Raw genomic sequence first — 21655 nt, forward strand, 5'->3', positions numbered from 1 at the left:
GATTTTAATTAATATATATAATTTATGGATTTTAATTTTATATGAATTTTAAATAAAATGTAGTAGAGTTCATATATAGTCTTTAGAATATAACATTATGTTTTGAAATTTTATGGATTTTGGTGAGATTCAAAATTTTATAATACATTAAATAATTTCACAAAATTCATCACTTTATGAAGTCCGAAAAACCCTGATGAATTTGAATTTTATCAGATGTTAATGAATTTTAAATAATATCAATTAAATATCATCAGACTTTTAAGTATAATTTAAAATAATGATTGAATACCACCAAATTTGTAGCATAATTCAAAATTATAACTGGATATCATATATTTTTTAAAATCCGAGTTGACCACACCCAAATTTCATAAATGAAAAAAAAAAAATCTTCAAAATCGCAATTGAGCTAACCCCACGAGATTTACTAGTTTTCTTCTGTATGTAAAATCTACCTGAATTTCGTTTTGATTTCGGAATTTGACCTGAAAAATGATTATAGAGCACAGTAAAAAAAATTTTACTCAATAAATTTTTAACAAAAATAAGCCAGCCAGCCAACTAAAGGCCAAAACAAGATTATAGTAAGTTTATATTTGATTAGCGCTGTAAAGTCGTAGAAAGTGTGGTATAAAATAGTCTCGCAATGGAATTATAGTTGTCTAAATAAGTCGTACGTATTGATACGGGGGGACGAACATAGCAGACGTGACAATGGTGCAAAATTCTCCTACTCCTGGCCTCGTGGAGCCTTTTCAATGGACAGGAAGATTCGAAAATCATGCCTAAAAAACCTAACCCATATTTACTTAACTTTGATTGGATTGTTTTACATTCTTAAGTCATGCTAATCACAAAGTTAACGTTTCATTAATGGGTTTGTTCCGGGGTTGCTTTTTTCCTGTAACACCAAAATATATAAGTAGATCAGTTATGGTTCCAACTGGGGAGCATTTCACAACGTTATTTTTAATTCTGTACGGAATATATTATGCCTGGAGGGACCCTGGAATGAAGTGTTAATCATGTTCTTTAGGTCCCTTGCGAAATTGCCATCGCGTTTCTTAGTTTGGATTATTTTGACATTCTGGTCCCCAAAACTATAAGGAAAATAGTACAATATGAAAGAAATATTTAAGAGCCTCTCTGGCTCTCGTATAATTGATTTATAGTTGTTTTTGATTTTAAGTCAAAAATGGATGTTTGTATAATAAATTGAAAATCAATATACTTATATAAAGGAGAAGCGGAGGCGTGTGGGTGGCGCCTCTCGAATAGCTCTGTTCTATTTTTCCTAATTTTCTGAAATTTTTGAATGAAAAAAATATCAAAAATTAGAACTGTTTTTTTTAGTTTCGGATATATTGGAGGAAAGTTTCAGAACTATCTTTTTCAAAATATCAAAATCAAATCAGAATCTGAAACTATCATCATATTTTTGGAAAAAGCGTATATAAAAACAGAAAGTATTTTTGATAAGCCGGTCTTTTCTCAGATCAACCCCTGTAAATTAAGGCCAGACTTCATGAAATTTAACACACACAATTTTTCTTGAGCTTATTTGTCTTCTCCATCTAATACAAAGTTACACTCTAGATGTTTTGAACGACGATAAAGATGATTGGCTCATAAGAGTAAGAGTTTGTTAGATGTGGTAGTCGACAAATCCAAACACGAGTGAACAATATAGTCTTGACATGATATTGATGGATGAAAAGGTCAATAGATTAACGGTCAGGGATGTATGTTTGTTCTTTATTTTTATTTTATAATATTTGTTTTGTTCATCGGATATATTTGTTATTGTTAATTTTTACATGGTTTACTTTATATACAGGAAATGATTATTCATGCAACACTTTCATAATATATGTTTGCTTAGTTAAATTCAAGCACCTTTTAAGTGAAATCTGTTTATACAGCATAAATAAAAGGCTGTTGCAAAGGTAATTATAGACCGAGATCTCATGGATTTAAGTTGATGTTTTTGCAGTCAATCAATCGTGAAAAGGAAGGAATCACTAATACACCCGTGCATGAATTAGAGCTCATACGTCCCGAGATGATTAATGTTCGTACAACTCGAACACAATGTTTATTCCTATTGAAATTAGGGATGGTTACAGAGTTGTATCTCAATATTATTTATACTTTTACGCACCTATGTTAAACACAATCAAAATTAAGATTTGTTGTGTTTTGAATCATTAATTACATGCAGATATTTATTTTCATTGTTTCACTCATGAATTATATATAGTACAATCTTACAATTTTATATATTAATATTGGTATTGCATCGAGACGTTTATAATATAAAATTATTTTATTCTAAAATTATTAATTTTGAACCATTAATATAATTTTTATAGGCTGCTGCAAATTTATTTTATTTTATAAATTCTAATATTGAATCATTAGTAATATTTTATAGTCTGCCGCAAAGCGCGGCTTCTCAACTAGTCGATTAAAATCACATTGAAGAAAGTATGTTTTGTTTAACAACCTGTTTTATTTTTGTAATTATATATGATAATTATTAATATTATATTATCATTCAAATGAATAATCTATTAAATTTGATTTTTTGTTTTTTAATAATTTATATATAAGTCATAATAAAAAATTAATCTATTAGCCAATTTTAATTTTACAAAACAAAATTATTTTAAATTATAAATTATTATTTTAAACTCATCCAAATCATCTTAATAAAAACTCGGATATACAAGTGCCAAAAGAGGGTCAAAATGGTATTCACCCTCCAGATTATAACTAATTTCATTTTATTCCTTTCATGGCTAAAATTGAACTTTTTCCCCGCACTACTGATAACTGTATAATTTTTTTAGCAAAAACAGTATTACATGCGTCAACAAAAATTACGGAAAATGATTCGGGGATGCAAAATCAATGCCAAACGAGTGGATTGCATTTTATGTCCAAGGTAAAAAATAATCAGGAAAGAAATAAGAACATTTTCTTTCCATTTTCCTTCTCTGATTGTAAGTTATTTTTAAAAATAAATAAATAAAGAGCATGCCGTTAAAGTACAAACTAAGAGCTTACTACTGAACAGTAAACACGTTTGAATGTTTGATACAGGGTGTACAAATTATGGTTTTAGGGTCTGTTTGGGAGTGCTGTTAAAAATTGCTGTGCTGTCAGAAAAAGTGCTGGTAAAATAAGTGCTGTTGTAGAAATCAGATAACTGTTTGGTAATTTTTTGATATTTGCTTATTTTGAGTTATAATATTAAAAAAATAATGTTTTTGATGAGATTTGATAATGAAATCTGTAACAGCTTTCTGCAAAAGCTGAAAAGCAGCTTTTTCCAAAAGCATGGGAGGACCTGCTTTCTCCAACAGCAGCTTTTCAGCTAAAAGCTGCTGTTCGGAAAAGCTGCTTTTAGATTTACCAAACAGTTTTTCACCTGCTTTTCAGCAAAAAGCTGCTGTTGCTGTCTGCAACAGCAGCCCCAAACGGTACCTTAAAGCCCACTGGGATTGGAACAACTGTTGGATTACTTATTTTTTCTTGACTGAGAAATTTTCTTTCTTTACAAAACTGGGGGAATTTGACATGTTGGAACTATATAAAACTTGTGCAAAGAATTTTATAGCAATCCAAAATATTAAAGCTGAGAACCTGTAAATTCAAAGAGAGAGAAAAAATATGACTACTCATGAGTCATGCACCTATCTTCCAAAGAACCTCGACGCTACACATTTTCCTGCCCGCTAAAAAAGAGGTTTTCAATGTGCTAATGATGGCTATATGAAGTTCTTCAAACATCATGAGTAATCTTCTTTCTTCTTATTTTGTTAAGGTATTTGCATTAAAGAAAAGAAAATAAAAGGAGCAGATAAGAAATCAGCTGCTCATGATTACAGACTAGGAATAAAACTAAAACAAGAGGGAAATTAGTTCAGGTAGGGGGAAGAGGATTGTCAAGTCCAGTAATACAAAGTCTGAAAACAAGCTGAGTGAAGGGGTATTCTAAAAAAAGATGCTGGTTTGATTCTCTACCATTGATACAGAGAAGCAGGGATCGCCGTCCACAGTGCCAGAATCCAAAAGTTTATCTAAAGTAGCAACTCTGTTATGCATAATATGCCAATGAAGAAATGAGTATCGAGGAATTGCAAGACGATGCCATACACTTTTAGTTTTGTACCAGGAAACAGTAGTGCTAGTATTTGCCAAGAGAGGTCCATAATGAGTAATCTTAAAAATCATAGACTACAGAACAAGAAAAATTGGGATGCACGTATCACAAGGCTGTTATCTAATAACATGTGGTTCTTCACAACTCACAAAAACCGGTACTGTCCGGGAAAACATAAGAAGCTCCAAAATAGCAAATTAAGCTCCAAAAATTAGTTTTGAAAAAGCTATTTGGTAAAAAAATATCAGTTAGAAAATTGTCATATGACTACTTAGAATACAAAAAACTAATTAAAAAACTATATACCAAACCAGTTCCATACTAAACTTAATCAAGTTATATTTCCCTGTTCTCCAGTTAATCAAGTTCTCATTCTTCCATAATTTAATCTCTTCAAGTGATATAACTATCATAGTTTTGTTGACATTCCAGATCTCCTCTGTTGACATCTTCTGCATAACTTAGCTTCTGTCTTAGCATTGTACATTTGCACATAAACCCAAGATGAACAAGGGCTATATATACAAATCATACAACTGCTTGCTTAAATTAAAAGTGGAAAACTAGGAATAAGAAACTCAAAATTGATATTCTAGAATATAACAAAAGAAAACCTTCCAGGTACAGTTCAACAGTTAACTAAAGAAAAAGAGAAATCTTTGAGATACATACGGGAAATGATCTCTCATCAAATACTCGAAAACGCAATGTAATTCTAGCAAAATACCATACAACTGTTCCAGACTGCAACAAGTCATTTAAATTATACCAATCTTGTTGGCAACATCCAATGCATCGTAGTCAGGAGTCAACCTAACATAGGCTTTCTTTGTTCCGTCAGGCCTGGAATACAACAAATGAAAGTTCTTTTTAACACAGTCCTCTTTTGACAAAAACACAAAAAAGAAGACCAACAGTGTTAACAAGCACCGTACAGCAATGACAACATATTCAACGAGCAAAATAAAAAAGACCCATACAGTGATACAGGTTATCCAAGTTGAACATTATTTTCCAAGGTTTACACCAAGGATATGAAGCAATAGTATGAACAATAAAACCTAAGCAATATGTACTCATAAAGCCCTCAACATACCTACAAAAAAATTCTGTGTCACACACAAAAAGTCCTTAGAGCCAATCCCAGACAAAGTAACAAACTTCTGTTCAAGGGTGAGATTAATTCCCTCAAAATACACAAGATACATATCTGGGTTAACATTTCTACTTCATTTACAAAATCATTACAATGTTGACAAAAAAAGGTGCATTGACTGCATTCAAAATTTGAAGCTAATTCAAACTTCAAAAGTTCACACTGATGCAATTCAAATATATGTTATAATAAAACAATTTCGAGGAACCCAGACCCAAAAGAAAAGAGCATTCAAGGAAAACAAATAATTAAAGAGATGGAATTTAAGCTTATTTATATGACTTAGTTTATAGAGCCCAGAAATAGTTTCATCTAGGTAAGTTTTAACAACTTAACAAGAAACTTTTATACAAACAAGGAGCCAAAATATGAACTGAGTGATTTACCTGATCAATGTGTTGACCTTCTTGGTCTGAATATCATACATCTTCTTGACAGCATCCTTAATCTTCTTCTTGTTGGCACGGATGTCAACGATGAAAACCAGAGTGTTATTGTCTTCAATCTTCTTCATTGCAGATTCAGTGGTCAATGGGTACTTGAGGATCTGGTACTGATCAAGCTTGTTCCTTGGAGTTGCGCTGATACGGGGATATTTGGGATTCCTGTCCTTGGTCAGTGTCCTTGGCCTGTGAAACGTGACCGAGGTTCTGATCTTCTTGACCTTCTTGAATTTTGTTGTGCCAGATTTCACAGCTTTTGCTGTTTTCAGTGCCTGAGCCTTTGCATCAGACTTCTTGGTCACATCCACTGACAGAAACATCAACGATTTAAACCCAGGCTAATTATCACTTATTTAGCTCAATATTTTCCACAGTTAGTATTTACCCAATTCCAACAGCATTTAATTGCATTATATCTGTTATTGCTTTAAATACAAAAGTGCAAGCTATGCTCATTAGTAGTGACACACATTAAAAAGCACCCAATTAAAAAAATTAACATATAAAGTCCGTAAATTATCTCAGTTGGAGCTTAACTGCTAATAGATAAACCCTACAAGCAATCCACATAGTTCTCTTCTCGATTTCTAAACAGTATTACCACCCAAGTATATCCTTACAAGTCACACTATTCTAAACATCTTGATAACTTACTAGGCAGTCATTACACCAACAATGCATATAGCTGCTCGAATTTAATAAAAATATAATTACAAATCAAAAATCATATCATTTCACAAGATAACAAGTGCACCTACACCACTGACCCCATTTTCCACAATCAACATAAAATTAAAAAAAATTGTGTGCATCAAGCATTCTCAACATAATATCCACAAAATTAATCAAAGACACCAACTAGTATCCAAACACACACAATACATTCAGATCGAACAAGTACCTTTAGCCGGCGACATGGTTCGATATCAAGACCTGTAAGACTTCACCTGTAACAATAGCAGCAATAATAATTAGGGCATATACATATATGTATGTATAGATGTGTATAATGATGAATCGAGAAGAAGATCGAGGTAGAACAAGGGAGACATACCTGAACGGCTAGGGTTTTGGAACTGAAGAGAGATACAGAGGCGAGTATTTATATAAACGATTGGAATATAGAAGGCCCAAAATGTTCGTTGTTCTCCGAAACCCAGAAGGTGTGTTTCTGTGGCCCAACTTCTTTAGGGCCCAAAATAATTTTATGCGTCTCCCTCATCTTTGCTTTGAAAACTAGGGCCGTTTGGGTGAGCTTAAAATAAGTGCTTATTGCTTAAAGTAAAAAAATGGTGATTCAGGCTATCAGAAGTAAGGTTTCCATGGTCTCACCGTTTGGCTTAATAATAGAAGAATGCAGGAAGGGTTGTTCTAGTTTTAACAAGTGTGTCTTGTTTTTTATTCGCCGATCTGCTAATATGGCTGCTCACTTTCTAGCGAAGGAGGCATATTCATTTCCAGGTCGAGAAATTGATGGGAGAAATGTTCCTGTCAATCTGAAAACTATTTTGTTGGCTGATTTACCTTAATATAAGCTTCCCTTTTCTTCCAAAAAAAAAAAAAGTGAAGTAGAAGTTAGAAGCAAGTTAAGACTTATAAGTGATAAAAGTGTTTGGGAAAGAAGTAAAAGCCGTGAGACAAAAGCTAGTAATCGTAGCTTTTTTTAAGTACTTCTTGACTTCTTACACAGACGGTACAAATAAGTGTTTCTAACTTATAATTCAGAAACCGGGCTTATATGCCCGTGCCAAACACCCACTTTCTCTTCTCTTTATATAATAGTTGCTGAATGTTGTTCCCTACAGTACCCTCTTATGCAAACAACTTCACCCTGCATTGCTGTTTAATTTCAAAAATGCCACTACCCACGTGACATTTCACAACCTTATGTGTACGCTGAAGAAAGCGACACATGTCATGGCTAATGCATACAACACAGCTTCTTTTGAAAGTTTGGTGACAACAGCTTGCTTGGGAAGTTGTTTTTTCAAATTAGAAGCTTGATTTTAGAATCATGTATCTCGCTGCTTTCTTCTTTCACCGCTCCCATTCTTCGACGCACTCGAGGGTGGTTGTTTTGCGGAGATCATGTCTGAGGTATTGTAGGAATTCTACTTTGCAATGCTCTGTTTTGGCAGCATTTAAATATGTTTGCTATTTTTTTTAATATCTCTACCTGTTAATTTCTTGACAGAATGCTGATAAAGACGACTCTTCTTGGCGTTTATTTACATCTGAGGATATGATTAATGGTATGCCACTATCCTTATAAATTCAGATTTTAGCCATTATCAGACTTCATTAACATATGATCTTTTCATTAATTTAATTTAGGTTACAAGGCTCTTAAAAGAAGGAAAACTGCTAGAAATGTCAAGAAAGCTTCTGGATTCATGAATAGGGAGGCAGAAGTATTATCTGTCAACAGCGCATATGCACCAAACAGCTCAACAGTGTCTTCTACGACCTCTTGTAATATTCATTTGCAGTTTAAATGCATATTTTATGTCATGTTTTATGTAGTGTTGTTAAGTATGTTGTATGTGTTGATGTTTCTATTCGTATATTGTGTACTAATCATTTGCCCTGTAAATTTTATGTACTGTTGTTAGGTATGTTTTATGTGTTGCTTTATGTGTTGTTTAGTTGATGTTCTGTTTGTAATTTGTCGTACTCTGTTAAGATACCAGTAGCCAACCTTAATATGCCTTACATAAAAATTGCTGAACTTGCCTTGATATATAAGACTGTTGTTTTTGCAGCTGAGAATATCAAAAGCACCTCTTGCAAAAACAAAATGCCACAGAAAACACCTCTAAGGACTCCCTTTACTGATATTACTAATAAATTACCTAGAACCAATGATGACAGAGATAAGGCCAATAAAATATAAAATTAGAGGGAATGCCCGACTGAAATACCTTGGTCGGAATCTCCCTGATGATGAGCTGAGTAAAAATCAGACTGCCTCGGCTATTGTGGATGATGAGAATTGTGGTATGACTTCTGTATTATATTTTTTGCTATCTATATCATCACCTTTAAAGACAATAAATAGCAGTAATTGATTTTTGGTTATGATTGAACATACACAGAGATGCTAAGGTTTGAAAATTGTGATGATTCTCTATTTGAAACGGACAGCTCAAATGGTAAGGATAGTTGTGTTTCTTGATTTCTTATTGAAACAATGATTAATTTGTTTAATACTTGATTCAACAAAATGCAGCTGAGAGAATGGAAAGCACCTCTTGCAAAAACAAAATGCCACTAAAAACACCTCTGAGGAAAAAATATAGAATCTCATAGTTGAAGTGCTTAACTCCTTTTGCATGTACTAGTGTGACGACTCGTATTTTAAGATATTATTTTATTATTTTATTTCAAGATTATTCGAGAAAAATGAGAAATAAAATTCAATATTTTATTCCAGTTTAAAATTTTTTCAAAAATATGTGTTTACATTATTTTCCTAGTCATTGGGATTATGGGAAAATATCTATCAATCGTGCAATTATCTGTTACGAGATTTAATTGAATTATTATTTGTTTATGATTATGTCTGTCTGTGCATTTATTTCCACTTTTAATATTATTATATTAATTTATTAAATTTGTTACCCTCTTAAATGGATTTTTATTTTTATAAAAACATAAAGATAATTTGAAAAATTATTTTAATTGCTCGATAGTGATCATAAATATTTTAGGAGTTTTTAAGATAATAAAAATCTTATTTCTATAAGGACATGATTTTTAACTAGTTTCCGAATGTAGCTAACTTCTAAATTTTGTATAAATTTTAAAAATGCTCTGTAAACTCCGAAAATTTTATTTTAATAATTTTATAATATTTCAGGATTTATAAAAATATTACAGTAATTTTCGGAAGAAATTTTATTGCAAGTTATCTCTGTAAATCAGTTAAAAGCAGGTATACGATGGTTGATTAATCAGCTCAGAAAACAAATGGCAATGTAGGATTAAGAAGACGCGTGTTTCTGTAATCTCTATTCTTCCTCCACGTATCTTTTCTTTTACATCTCTTTCTGTTTATTCACAGACTCTCGTCCCTCTTCATCTCTCTCGTTACTCCTTCTCAATCTCTCCCAGATTCCTCACCCCTCTCAATTCCGCAAGTGTTTCTTTCTCGCAATCCTTTTCTTCCTGACGTTGCCTCTCCCACCGCCCATGTTCTTCCTGGTTTCTTCCTGAAGTGCGGCCAACACTGTTTCGCCATCTAACGAATCACACACCACTGCTGTTCTTTCCATCTTTCCGGTCGCCGCGCTACTGTTCTCGAAGCCAATCATTGGCTTTCACTTCTTCGGTCAATTAACTTCGTTTTCTGGCTAGCAGTCCACCCCATCTTTGATTATTCCAATTAGGTATATCTTGAATTGTCTCCTCTATTAGTTATGCGTGTATGTATATGTGTATAACTGCTTGTGTGATGTCTATTGCTGTGAATTACTAAATTTTTATTCGAATCGGTTACACATAAATATATGCAGTTATATGGGTTGTGTTGATTATAATTTTTGCTAATAGCAAGGTATTAGTTGGTTAAAATCTGAGATTGTAATTTGTCCGATTAGCTTGTGAAAATCAATAACTGAATTAGTTTTGAATATATAAAGGATCATGTTAGTTCTATTTGAATAGATTGTGAGTAACTAATCAGGTGATCCTAGAATTATAGATTGAATATTTAAAAGCCAATTAGATGTTATATTACTGCTCTTAGTAAATCAGATTATGTATATGTGTGTAGGGGTGCTTGGGACGTGATTAGTAATATAAATCAATTCTCTAAAACAAATGAATCAGCTTAGTTTATGGATAGTTAATTATTCTGAAAAGGATTATGATATAAGTCATTCTGATTTTGTGCAACTAAATTGGGATTTTAATTTAAAAGGACTTACTTTTATTAAATTGTTATATTAAGAAAATATTTGTTCAGGTTATAATTGAGCAACATCATATTAAAGTGGCAGCTGGTTTAAAAAGGTTAAGTTGGAGCTACAGTTATTTTGATTTACTATTGGAATTGCTGCAAGTTGTAAGGGTGAGAGTTAAGCAACCAAGGTTTAAGGTAAAAGGAGAAGTACTTTTCACTTTTGTTAAAGTACTTTGAACATGGTGATCATACGAGGATTAAGAAGATTGAGATTTGATTGCATACTTATATATGCTTCGATTTTAGGGTATATGTGATTATGTAATTAAAACCTTTATTTTTCTTATAGTATGCAGTTGATGATTTTGGGATTTTGACTATCAATATTGATTATACGAGGATTAAGGAATTTAAGTTCTTAGTTATGTATATAAATATACTTCGAGTTTCTTGAGGTATATCTGTGTATATGATTAAAACCTTTGTTCTTTATAGTATAAAGTGATATATGGATTGCTAAGTTATAATTATGTTTAGAGTACTATTGGTTGACAGTTGTTGAGTTGTTGGGTTGGAAACTTGTTGGAATGGTTATTGGTACTAGACTAAAAACAGGTGGATAGTCCGATAAATAGAGGAAATGTTGCCGAATTTTCTTTAGAAATTATATATATTCTATTGTTAAAGAATATTAAATATTTAAGAATAAGGCGACATTGTTAATTGAAACATGTTATATGTTAGCTTATCAATATTGACTTTTAATAGTTATAAAAGTTAATTGTTCAATTATGTGCTATGTGTGTATCTGACTGTAGTATGTATATGGATTTACGAAGGGTAGCTAATTACGGATTTTATACGTTATTCGATATTAGTTAACTCCGTCGGCATCGACAACTGAAGTACCGTGTCACTCTTGGAGAATCAACCGAGACTTGTCTATCAAGGACATTCAGAAGTAGTTAAATAGCTTTGCGAATTGAATGAGGAATAGTTCCTTAAAACGAAGCTGTGTTGTGAGATAGTCTGGTAGAATTAAATCGGTATGAAAATCAGCAGAACTGAGGCAAGTATCCCTATCTTCACTTATTGTTCAAGTGATATTTCCTTTAAACCTTATTATGCAAGTAATTCTATTCTCAACTTGTATTTACTGCAAGTATTCCTATTCAAATGCTATATTTAAAAGCTGAGTACTCTTTCCTTAAAACTGGTATTTATTACAAATGCATGACTTAAGTACGATTTTGAGTTGGAAAGAGGGACTTATCAAATTGATATACATGGTTTCAAAATCTCTATAAATGATTTTCATAACTCGGTTTAGTTCCTCGGTTGTAAGGCTTATCCGTTGTAAGTATACTTCCTATGGAATAAACCTTTTCTTAAAAATGCAATTCTTTAGAACTGGGAAGTAAAAACTCAGATATAATTGGAGTTGCGTAAGAGGACCGTTATTTGGTAACGGCCCAGCCTATTTGTTTGCGTAAGAGGACCATTGTAAGGCAATGGCCCAGCGTTATTTGAAGACCTAGCTAGTCTTCAGTTCCGGAACATGTTATTTCAGGGTAATGCGTAACCATTGTCCAAGTTACTGTAGACTGATCATCTACGTGACTATTAACGTCCAATATATCTGAATGCTTTGGAAATTATATGTACTTTTGAATTGTTTTGGTTTCAAGTTAAAAGCATGTTGTTTTGTGTACTTCCAGTTCAATTACTTTTTCTAATTTAACTCCTGTTTCTTTTTAACTATTATACTTGCTGGGCATTCTTTTGCTCATTCTTGCTATTTCTTCTAACCCCTTTCAGATAGTGTTAAAGATGATTCATCTGTCTAGGCTGCGCGTAAGAGTAATGCTAGGCAAGGATTTCAAGTGATTAGTTGTAACTGAATGATCAGGTAAAGTATTCAGGAAGATGTTTGCGAGATTAGTGGTAATTAGAGTTGGCTTAATTTCGCTTCAAATGTAAAATAAATTTATTAAATATTATCAGCTACTCTGATAATTTGGGTTGTGTTGTAATAAGATTTATTAGTTATAATTTTGATTTCAATACTATAGCCTGTTCGCGATCCTGTTTTAAAGGGGGTTAAACTTTGTTCTTTTAAATCTTTTATTAATGCTTTTAGGTTTTAAATTCTTTGATTTTTATTAGCTTTTCAACAATACATGTTTCAAAAGTGTAAATCATTTTTTATATCCAGGTTTGAAATACTTGTTTTTACTTTCGAAAAAAAAATACAGGTTTTCAATTGTTTTTCTTTTGGTGGCACCAAATCCAGACCACCGGATTTGAGAGCTGTCACAACTAGGTGACTGAGATCCAAGAAACTGCACATCAAACTCCAAACACAGGGAATTCTACGAACACGAAGAGCAGAGCACGCAAAATTACTGAACCATTGGCTTACAATCCTACAGACACATCGGCAATTCATCTGGAAAAAAAATGTCAAGGTTGAAAAAGTTAGCTCATGTTCACAGCTTTTACGTTAATATGAAAATTTCCTCTTCAGAATTTGCATTATTCAACCACATGGTCATTTTGTTTTTCCAGCTGTCGAAGTAAGCAAATGGTTTTCCAGCTGCCAACAGAACCTCGCAATCAAAAACCTGGATCTTTTGATTATTTTATTTGCAAGATTCGTACTTGAACTCAGATTTTCAAACATTTACTTTTGTGGTTGGTTATTAAGGTCTGTAACTGCATTTAACAACACTTTGCTTTTGGATGTGATGCATGGTTCTGTATTAAACTGTTGGATTTTTTATTTAAGATTATTGCTTGGTTAGTTGTAAACATTTACTGCAGTTACATACATTGCACACTACAAATAACTACACACTTCCATATTTGCTGCCCAAACAAGAGGAAAACAAAATATCAAATTGAGAGTATCAAACTATTGAAAAGCTTAAAGTAGGAAATGAGGACCACAAGATCAAGGTTAGGATTATGCGTTTATGGAGAAGATCAACCAAGACTGGAGAGGAGTTCAAGAATTTCAACCTAATCCTACTGGACCACAACGTTAGAAAATCACACTTTTTACATTTTTCGGTAAACAACATAACACAAAAGTTACATTGACTGATTTGTTCTGTGCAGGGTCAAAGGATCCATGCCTTTGTTCCGACTAAATGCGCTGAGGACATTCATAACAAGATTACTGTTGGGAGGATCTTCAACATTAAGAACTTTACAGTCCAGCTTTACAACCAAACAGACAAATTCCGCTTCCTCAGGCTTGACAAACAGTTAGTCTTCAGCAAAGATACCAACATCCAAGAGTTAGCAGATGATGGGGTTAGCATACCACAGGACGCCTTCGATTTTTACGATCACAGCCAGCTGGAGGAACTTTCAAACCAAACTAGGTACCTGGCAGGTAAGCTCACATTTTTTACCAGCCACTGCTCATAAATATAAAAATCCAACAAAACACATAAACTTCTTCTCCAGAGGTTGTAGGAATAATCAAAAATTATGACAAAGTAAGGGAACTTTGTTTATCAGTGATGGAAGGTACAAATTACATCATTTGTATTAAATCGCCACATATGTTAAACAGAAATAATTTTTATGACTTCCAAAAATGTAGCTCTGCTGTTAATGTAACATTTTGGGACAATTTTGGGGTATCATTCGACCAAATGTTGTCGACTACTGTTCAGAAACCCGTCATTATTATTATATCAGGATGCAAAGTTGGTAAATGGAATGGTGAGTTTTGTTTCCAGACTAATTTACTGTCATTTTTAACTCAACTAAATCTCAGTCTAAATTTTTCTCTGAAGGTGAAGTTGATATATCAAACAACCCAGCAACAAAAATTTACCTCAATCACAAGCATCATAGTGTGACACACCTGAAGAGATTGTTAGTAAAATCTATTTTGTACTTGGATTTTTGTCTGTTTGTTTTTTATGCATTTTTTCTTTGAAGTTTTGTAATGAACAACTTTGAAAAAGTTGTTGAACCCTGATTTTGCGAAACGAGCATTATCAGACCACAAAGTGAGAAGGATTTCCATTACAAAGAAGGTCATTGTTGCTGAGTTGAAATGTCTTGGAATAACTGCTGTTGAGGTATGCAAAATTCATCAGTTATCACGTAATTAGTGCAAGGTGAATAACGCAGTTATCATGTTTGCATACCTTTTTTATGCTACATGTGAAGTTCAAAAGCATTGACGAAAGTATGGGGTGGTCTTACAATGCCTGCACTAGCTGCGACAAAGAGACAAAAAATGAAGTTCCATGTCATATTTGTGAGAGCTGTAATCGCTGTGTTCCTTATCCACAGAGGAAGTGATTTACTTGGGCAAATTTAAACTGACATTTTTTATGAAAACACAATTATTAAATTATAATTTTCCTGCTATCTAGGTTCAAAATGCATTTTGTTGCCGAGGACAGTACTGGACACATCCAAGTGGTCCTGGCGGATAGGGAAGTACGCACACTGATTGGAAGAAGAGCTTTGGACTTAGTTGCGGAGGTATTAACAGTTTGTGTTTTTTTTTTGTGTGCATTCTTTTAGTACTAAAATAATTTTACGAAGCAGATGAAAGATGGTAATGCCATCCCAGAGAGTTTTTTGACTACTCTCAACAAAGAATACAGCGTCGTCATACAAATCAGGGAATCGACTAACATCTGCAATGGTTTTGTTGACATTCCAAAAGATGCAAGTGCAGTTGTTCCAAACCAAGAAGAACAAACATCACAGATCAAATGCTAAAAAACTTAAAGATTCAGATATATTCCAAAAGTAACTATGTTTCTTTCCTAATGCCTAACCTGATTTCCTCTTCTGCAGGCAACCCTCGACCTACAATGCGCAAGGAATCTCAGATATCAACTTGACCTTTACTTGATTTAAAGAATCAGGCTACCATTACTCTGTTTTGCTATTTTCTAAGAATGCTCTTATCAGATTCAGTACTTTTCCTTTTGTCTGCCATTATATGTTGTTTGTTGGCATCAGAACAAATTCGGTTTGTATGAAACATGTATCAACAACTGATCAATTCGGCTTACCATCTTTGTTGAATATCTATCACCTAAGTATCGTTGGGGTTTTCAAATCTCACAAACAACAACTTTCATGTCATTTCAAATTCACAATCATCCTGCAGGCAAATTTAAATTTGGACATGAAAAAGCCCAGCAGGGCGGGCATAAATACTAGTTTCTAATTTTGTCGCCGAAGTTATTATTATTATTTTTTGTCATATGTCGCCGAAGTTATTTGATACTTCATCGATACATATTTCCCATGGAAAAAAACACGAGTTTATAATTTTATTTTATTTTGAAAGTAAATGAATTTATTTAGTATAAATTTTAAGGCACATAGTTGTGAGGAAATATTTGTTAAAAATTTGCTGATATAAGAAAAAAAATCAATATTCTTTAAACTGTTATATTTTAAAATTAATAAAATCACATGAAAATATTGATAAAATTTATAGATTTATAGTAAATAAGCTTGCAAAAGTAATAATTCCCCCACATTATCAAAAACATGGCTCCGTCCCTGCCCCCATTTCAATTTCTCGCTGCATCGAATATTATTATCGCTCACTCAGACTCACCCATCCTCTGCAATTATAAAGCTAATAAATCCTAAACCTCTTTGTCTTTTTTTAGTCTTTGATAATTTACAAATTTCATTTCCTCCCTCTTTTGTATTGAAACTTGTGCATTATCGCACATAATAAAAATAAATCGATAATTTAACCAAACTGGTCCGTATTCATTTGAACCAAAATTTGTCATATTCATGTCAGTTCATTGCACACTCGTAAAATCAATGTTTGTCAAGCTATGAAATTAGTTTATAAATCTCACAATTTGCATCCACTGCGTATGCATGAGTGGTGAAACAATACACTAGCAACACATTTGCATCCCTGAAAAGTGTTCTACCACATAAAGTCTTAAAATGGCTTCTACACTTCAAACTCACTTCAAAATTTTCACTCACTTAAAGGGAACAACTTTGGATCAGCTTATCTCATCTATTCATTGGTCATCTTGAGTGATAAAACATACCATAGAAAGCTTTCATAATGTTGAAACACAATCCAAACATGACTCTCGCTATGAACAAGCAACTAAGACTCGCTCAATTTCATGATTAGTGACTTGATAATTAACATGAGACCCATAGCAACATTTGAGAGCTGTTTTAAGAGTTCTACAAATAATAAAACAAAGAAAGAACACAGAATATAGATGCTGAGACTCAGCAAGCTGTCATCTGTCTCTTCTTTGCAATTGAACTCTTCTTCGGAAAGGTACGATGAATCACCGCACGTACGAATCCGCCATAAAAAGGATGCCGGACTTTGCCATACTTGTGGCAATAATAACATCCATTTGTTTTATCTCCCGCTTCATTTCCCGCAAGACAAATTTTAAGAGTTACCAAACTAGGAGCCTGTAAACTTGGTCACCTGATAAACAAATAAATCAACAATAAAGCACAAAAAACTACCATATAGGAGTCCGAGTTGATTCAAATTACATGACCACTTCGAGATGTCAGAAACAAACCTGACTTTATATCTAAAATTTTGAAAACAGTATAGTCCTCAATCGAAAGATCTCCACTGAAGGTGACTGTCAGTTCTGCGGAAAAGCAACATCTGTGGAGCTCTAGGATACATCTCCTTAGCCTTAAAGTTGAGATGATAAAGTAAGCATGTCGGCAGGATCACACAGCGTACCGAAACTCGGGTTCAACGGTTCAAATTTTTTATTCTGTACATTTTAGGTCAAGGCAATCAGAACACAAAGAAAGATCAAAAGAATCCATGAAAAATGGTAATTCATCGATTTAACTCAGAGGAAATCAAAAATTATCATTTAGAAGAAAACTGACTGTTCTTTGGTTGACGAACCTCACGGTTTCAGTTGCATACTGCCTTGCATCATGAACTTCAAGCCTGAACTTTTACATATTAGAACCATAATCACCAAGAAGTTTGAGCACATCAAGGCACCAAAGTTTTTAATTTACGCAAAAACAAATGTCAGCGAAAACAAAAAGTATATATCATTTGGAAAATAATTGAACCTAGAAAGGGAGAGAAACCAATCAAAAAATGATAGAATCTAAGTATGTCCATGCTTTCAAATGGTTTAATAACTACAGGTGCTTAATCCAACACAATAACGTTACTATTCGGTATACATGTATATATCACATGTTATAAAGAATAGAGATTTGATACAAACATAGATTCACAGCTGGTGGAAAATATATGTACAATGAAGTCAAATACAAGAGACCAATAACCACTTACATGGATATGTTGAGCTCTGACTCGTCGAGCATTAGGATGCCACAGATATCTTTAATTGTTTTGAATATAAAATCCTCACCGCGTAAGAATCCTTCGCTCTTAGGATGCCAAACATTTTTATACTGGCAGCCATTCAATCTTGCTCATGTAGAAGAATTTTAGGGAGTTACCAGGACATGGAGATGGCAAACTAGTGAGCAATTGACAAACAAAAAGATGAAATAAGCAATCAAAGAAGAAAGGCACATACTAGTAGTAAGACATGGACAAAATGACATGACCACAGTTATATGTCAAGAAACAAACCTAAAGAGAGTTTACTGGCCCCAAGGATAGGCAGAGCCTGGCACGATAACCAGTGGCGGAACTAGAAATTCATGTAAGGGGGCGTCATATAAATAACGGGTTAATTATCTGATTGGGCACTCCCTTCACACCAATATATCATCCGGGACACTTTCAAATTTCCGGTCTCATTTGAAACACTGTTTTCAGAAATTGTATCAGTCTTAGAAATAAAACGTTAAATTCGAAAACAAATCGATAGTTTAAGAAGTGTTAATCATAGGGTTTTAACACGGTAGGCTATAGAGATTATGTAGGTACAATTATTTGAATTTCCGCGTCCAAAAAATGGGTAGAATTGATGGTGGAAGAGTTGGGTTATGAAGAACCCTAATAATCCATATATAGCCATTTTTCGGACGTGGAACTTCAATTAATCGTACCTACGTAATCTCTATAGCCTATTGTGTTAAATCCCTATGAGTAACACTTCTTAAACTGTCGATTAATTTTCGAATTTAATATTATAATTTTAAGACTGATACAATTTCTGAAAACAATGTTTCAAATGAGACCGAAAATTCGAGAGTGCCCTGGATGATATATTGGTGTGAAGTGAGTGCCCAATCAGATAATTAACCCTATAAATAACATAACATTATAATGGTCTTTAAATTTCTGGTCGGAGCTTCCGGAGAACGGTGTTTTGTTTGCTCGGCGAGATGGGTAGTATCTTTACTCTATTTCTTAACTCTGTTTCTTGACTTTATGTTTTACTGCGTGTATTTCTTTCTTCTGTTTTAAGTGAATTTGCTGGGTGGGCTTGGGCTATTGTAACCTGTGGACTTGGCAAATTTATGTGTACAAAGGTTTTGGTTTTATATTTTAAGCGAGGCAGCCAAGATCAATCAACAAAATTAAGCCTGTAAAATATTTTTAGATACTAGTTAAGCAGGGGCAATGGACCTCCCAGACTCACCGCGTGAGTACTTGAGGAGTGATGCTAGGGGCACATAATCGTGCACGTAAAATTTATATATAATGATGTGTCAATTAATGTTTTAATTAAGGTGATTGATGTAAATACAAATGGCACATTCCAGTTAAAACTAACCATGTGTCATTATGTACAAGATTTTGTACATAATTATTATATGCACCAAGTATTTTCCATACGTGAGAGTCGGAGAGTGGGAATACTTGAGAGCTTAGCGATATTTCTTTGATTCTTTTTTGAATTTTAAATACATAAAAATAAAAATTACCTTTTATTCATTCAAAAATGTTATAAGAAAATTTAATTGACAATGTTGAAATTTACAAAAAGTTTCTGAATTGCAAGAATGATAATATAGAAAAATAGGAACTATCATTTTAGTTTCAAGTTTATTCGAAAAAAATACTAATGACTTAAGCCAAAATAAGTTAACTATAAAAATTAAAAAGAAACTTTAAATACCTATTAATATTTTATTTTAAATTTCAAATTAGATTATAGTGTATGATTATTTTATTCAAATTTGTTTCCATTCTTAAATTTACATATTATATTACATAATGATAGAATTATCCATTAAAACTATATGAATATATTAAATTATATAATTTATTCATGTAACGATCAAAATTCGAAATATATCGTTATGAATAATCTATGTATAATACTGTATAATAAAACATTCATTTATTTATGAATTTATTTAAAATAATATTACGGTACAGCCGCGAAGCACTGTTTATAATCCGTGTTCTAAAAATCCCCGATTTAATCGATTAATCCCCTGCAAAGTTGGCCACCGATTCGATTTTTGAAATCCGATTAATCCTTATATATATTTCTTAATCGAAGTATATATGATAAATTATTAAAATTAAAATACTATATTACTTTAAATATGAATAATTACAAAGTTTACGAATATAGTAAGTATATTAGTTACTAAATAGCTAATATAATAATAAATAAATATTAAATAGAGTTAAGTTCAATGGAGACCCCATTTTATCTAAAGACCTGGAGACCACATATGTTCTGCAAGTAAAATATTTCATAAAAACATTAGTTTTACAAATCATGTTTTACGAAATCATTATTTCATTTAAAATTTTAAATATCATATAAGTTTTACATGTGGAACATTACAAAATGTTTTGTTCAATGAAATATGTTTAGTTTGCAGAACATTTGTTCAACTTGCAGAACATACATTATCTACTTATTAAACATAGATGATCTTCAACAATTTTAGTGAATACATGATATTTCTCATAGAACATATTTTACAAAATAATATATTTTATAGTGTTTTGATTGCAGAACATACGTGGTCTTCGAGGTCTCCGATTAAATAGCGGTCTCCATAAAACTTTCCTCATATTAAATAACATTTTAATATTAAAATAAATCCGATTTTCACTCCGATTAATCCTTCCGATTAATCCCCGATTTCCGATTAATCCCTGAATCGGTAGCTCAACCGATTAGGTCCGATTCCCGATTTCTGTAACACTGTTTATAATCCAGTTTTTAAAAAGTGATGTGTTTGTAGGTTGCTTCTTAAAAAATACTATAATGCATAGATAAGGTGTAATGTTTAGTCAAAAATTGGTCAATTTGACTCCTCGAAAACCAAAATGGAAATGCAAAAGAGGACAAAGGGAGTATATAATAAATCTTTTATGTTTTATTTCATTTCATTAGAAATTTCTAAATTTTCACTTTAGAAAAATATATATAATTATTTTAAAATATTTAATTAATAAATTATAAAAAACTAAGAGGGGTGTATTGGATTCGGATTTTAAAGCATTTTTTTGCATTCATGAAATCCGAGGGTATTCGATTGGGATTGTTTGAAATCCATTAAAATCTTGAGGTATTCAATTGGGATTTCAAATTATGCAACAAAATCCGGTGGTATTCAATTGGGATTTTAAATTATGCTTTAAAATCCGATGGTATTCAATTGGGATTGTTTAAAATCCATTAAAATCTGATGGTATTCAAATGTTGATGGATTTTTTTTCATTTCATAAAATGATGGATTTTGTGGCATTCTTCAGTGTATTTTAAGTTTTTTGAAATCCCACCAAAATCAATGGGATTTTGAAGCATTGTACCTAAATCCTATCAACTCTACAACATTTTATCAAGAATCCGCACAATATCAAAATCTCATACAATTCATTAAAATCCATAGACTAACGGGAGTGTATTCGATTGGGATTTTAATGGATTGTTTTTAGTCTATGGATTTTAATGAATTGTATGAGATTTTGATATTGTGCGGATTCTTGATAAAATGTTGTAGAGTTGATAGGATTTAGGTACAATGCTTCAAAATCCCATTGATTTTGGTGGGATTTCAAA

At 32.5% G+C, this 21655-nt stretch overlaps 1 protein-coding gene and 1 long non-coding RNA gene across 5 annotated transcripts; one reads left to right on the forward strand and one right to left on the reverse strand.

The window, feature by feature from the left end:
• Nucleotides 1-4741: 4741 nt before the first annotated feature.
• Nucleotides 4742-6830, reverse strand: LOC108220188 (large ribosomal subunit protein uL23). The gene is made up of 3 exons (XM_017393880.2): nucleotides 6672-6830; nucleotides 5714-6077; nucleotides 4742-5014 (listed from the first exon to the last, which is right to left on the reverse strand). The coding sequence occupies exons 1-3, from the start codon at nucleotides 6685-6687 to the stop codon at nucleotides 4930-4932; spliced, it is 465 nt and encodes a 154-aa protein (XP_017249369.1). The 5' UTR covers nucleotides 6688-6830; the 3' UTR covers nucleotides 4742-4929.
• Nucleotides 6831-9738: 2908 nt separating this feature from the next.
• Nucleotides 9739-15731, forward strand: LOC108220153 (uncharacterized). 4 transcript variants are annotated; one of them, XR_010292531.1, is made up of 4 exons: nucleotides 9739-10158; nucleotides 11552-12582; nucleotides 12929-15185; nucleotides 15252-15731. It is a non-coding gene; the product is annotated as an uncharacterized LOC108220153 (long non-coding RNA). The 4 variants fall into 4 exon arrangements; XR_010292529.1 differs by having other exon boundaries at nucleotides 12929-13715; nucleotides 13794-15731; XR_010292530.1 differs by having other exon boundaries at nucleotides 15507-15730.
• The last annotated feature ends 5924 nt before the right edge of the window (nucleotides 15732-21655 follow it).

Source organism: Daucus carota, chromosome 5 (assembly GCF_001625215.2).
Source record: "Daucus carota subsp. sativus chromosome 5, DH1 v3.0, whole genome shotgun sequence".
In the NCBI taxonomy this organism is placed as follows: domain Eukaryota; kingdom Viridiplantae; phylum Streptophyta; class Magnoliopsida; order Apiales; family Apiaceae; genus Daucus; species Daucus carota.

Coding starts and splice junctions, on each gene's coding strand:
- LOC108220188 (XM_017393880.2), bottom strand. Junction 5,015..5,713: donor AAGGTCAACACATTGATCAG/GTAAATCACTCA, acceptor GTTGTATTCCAG/GCCTGACGGAACAAAGAAAG.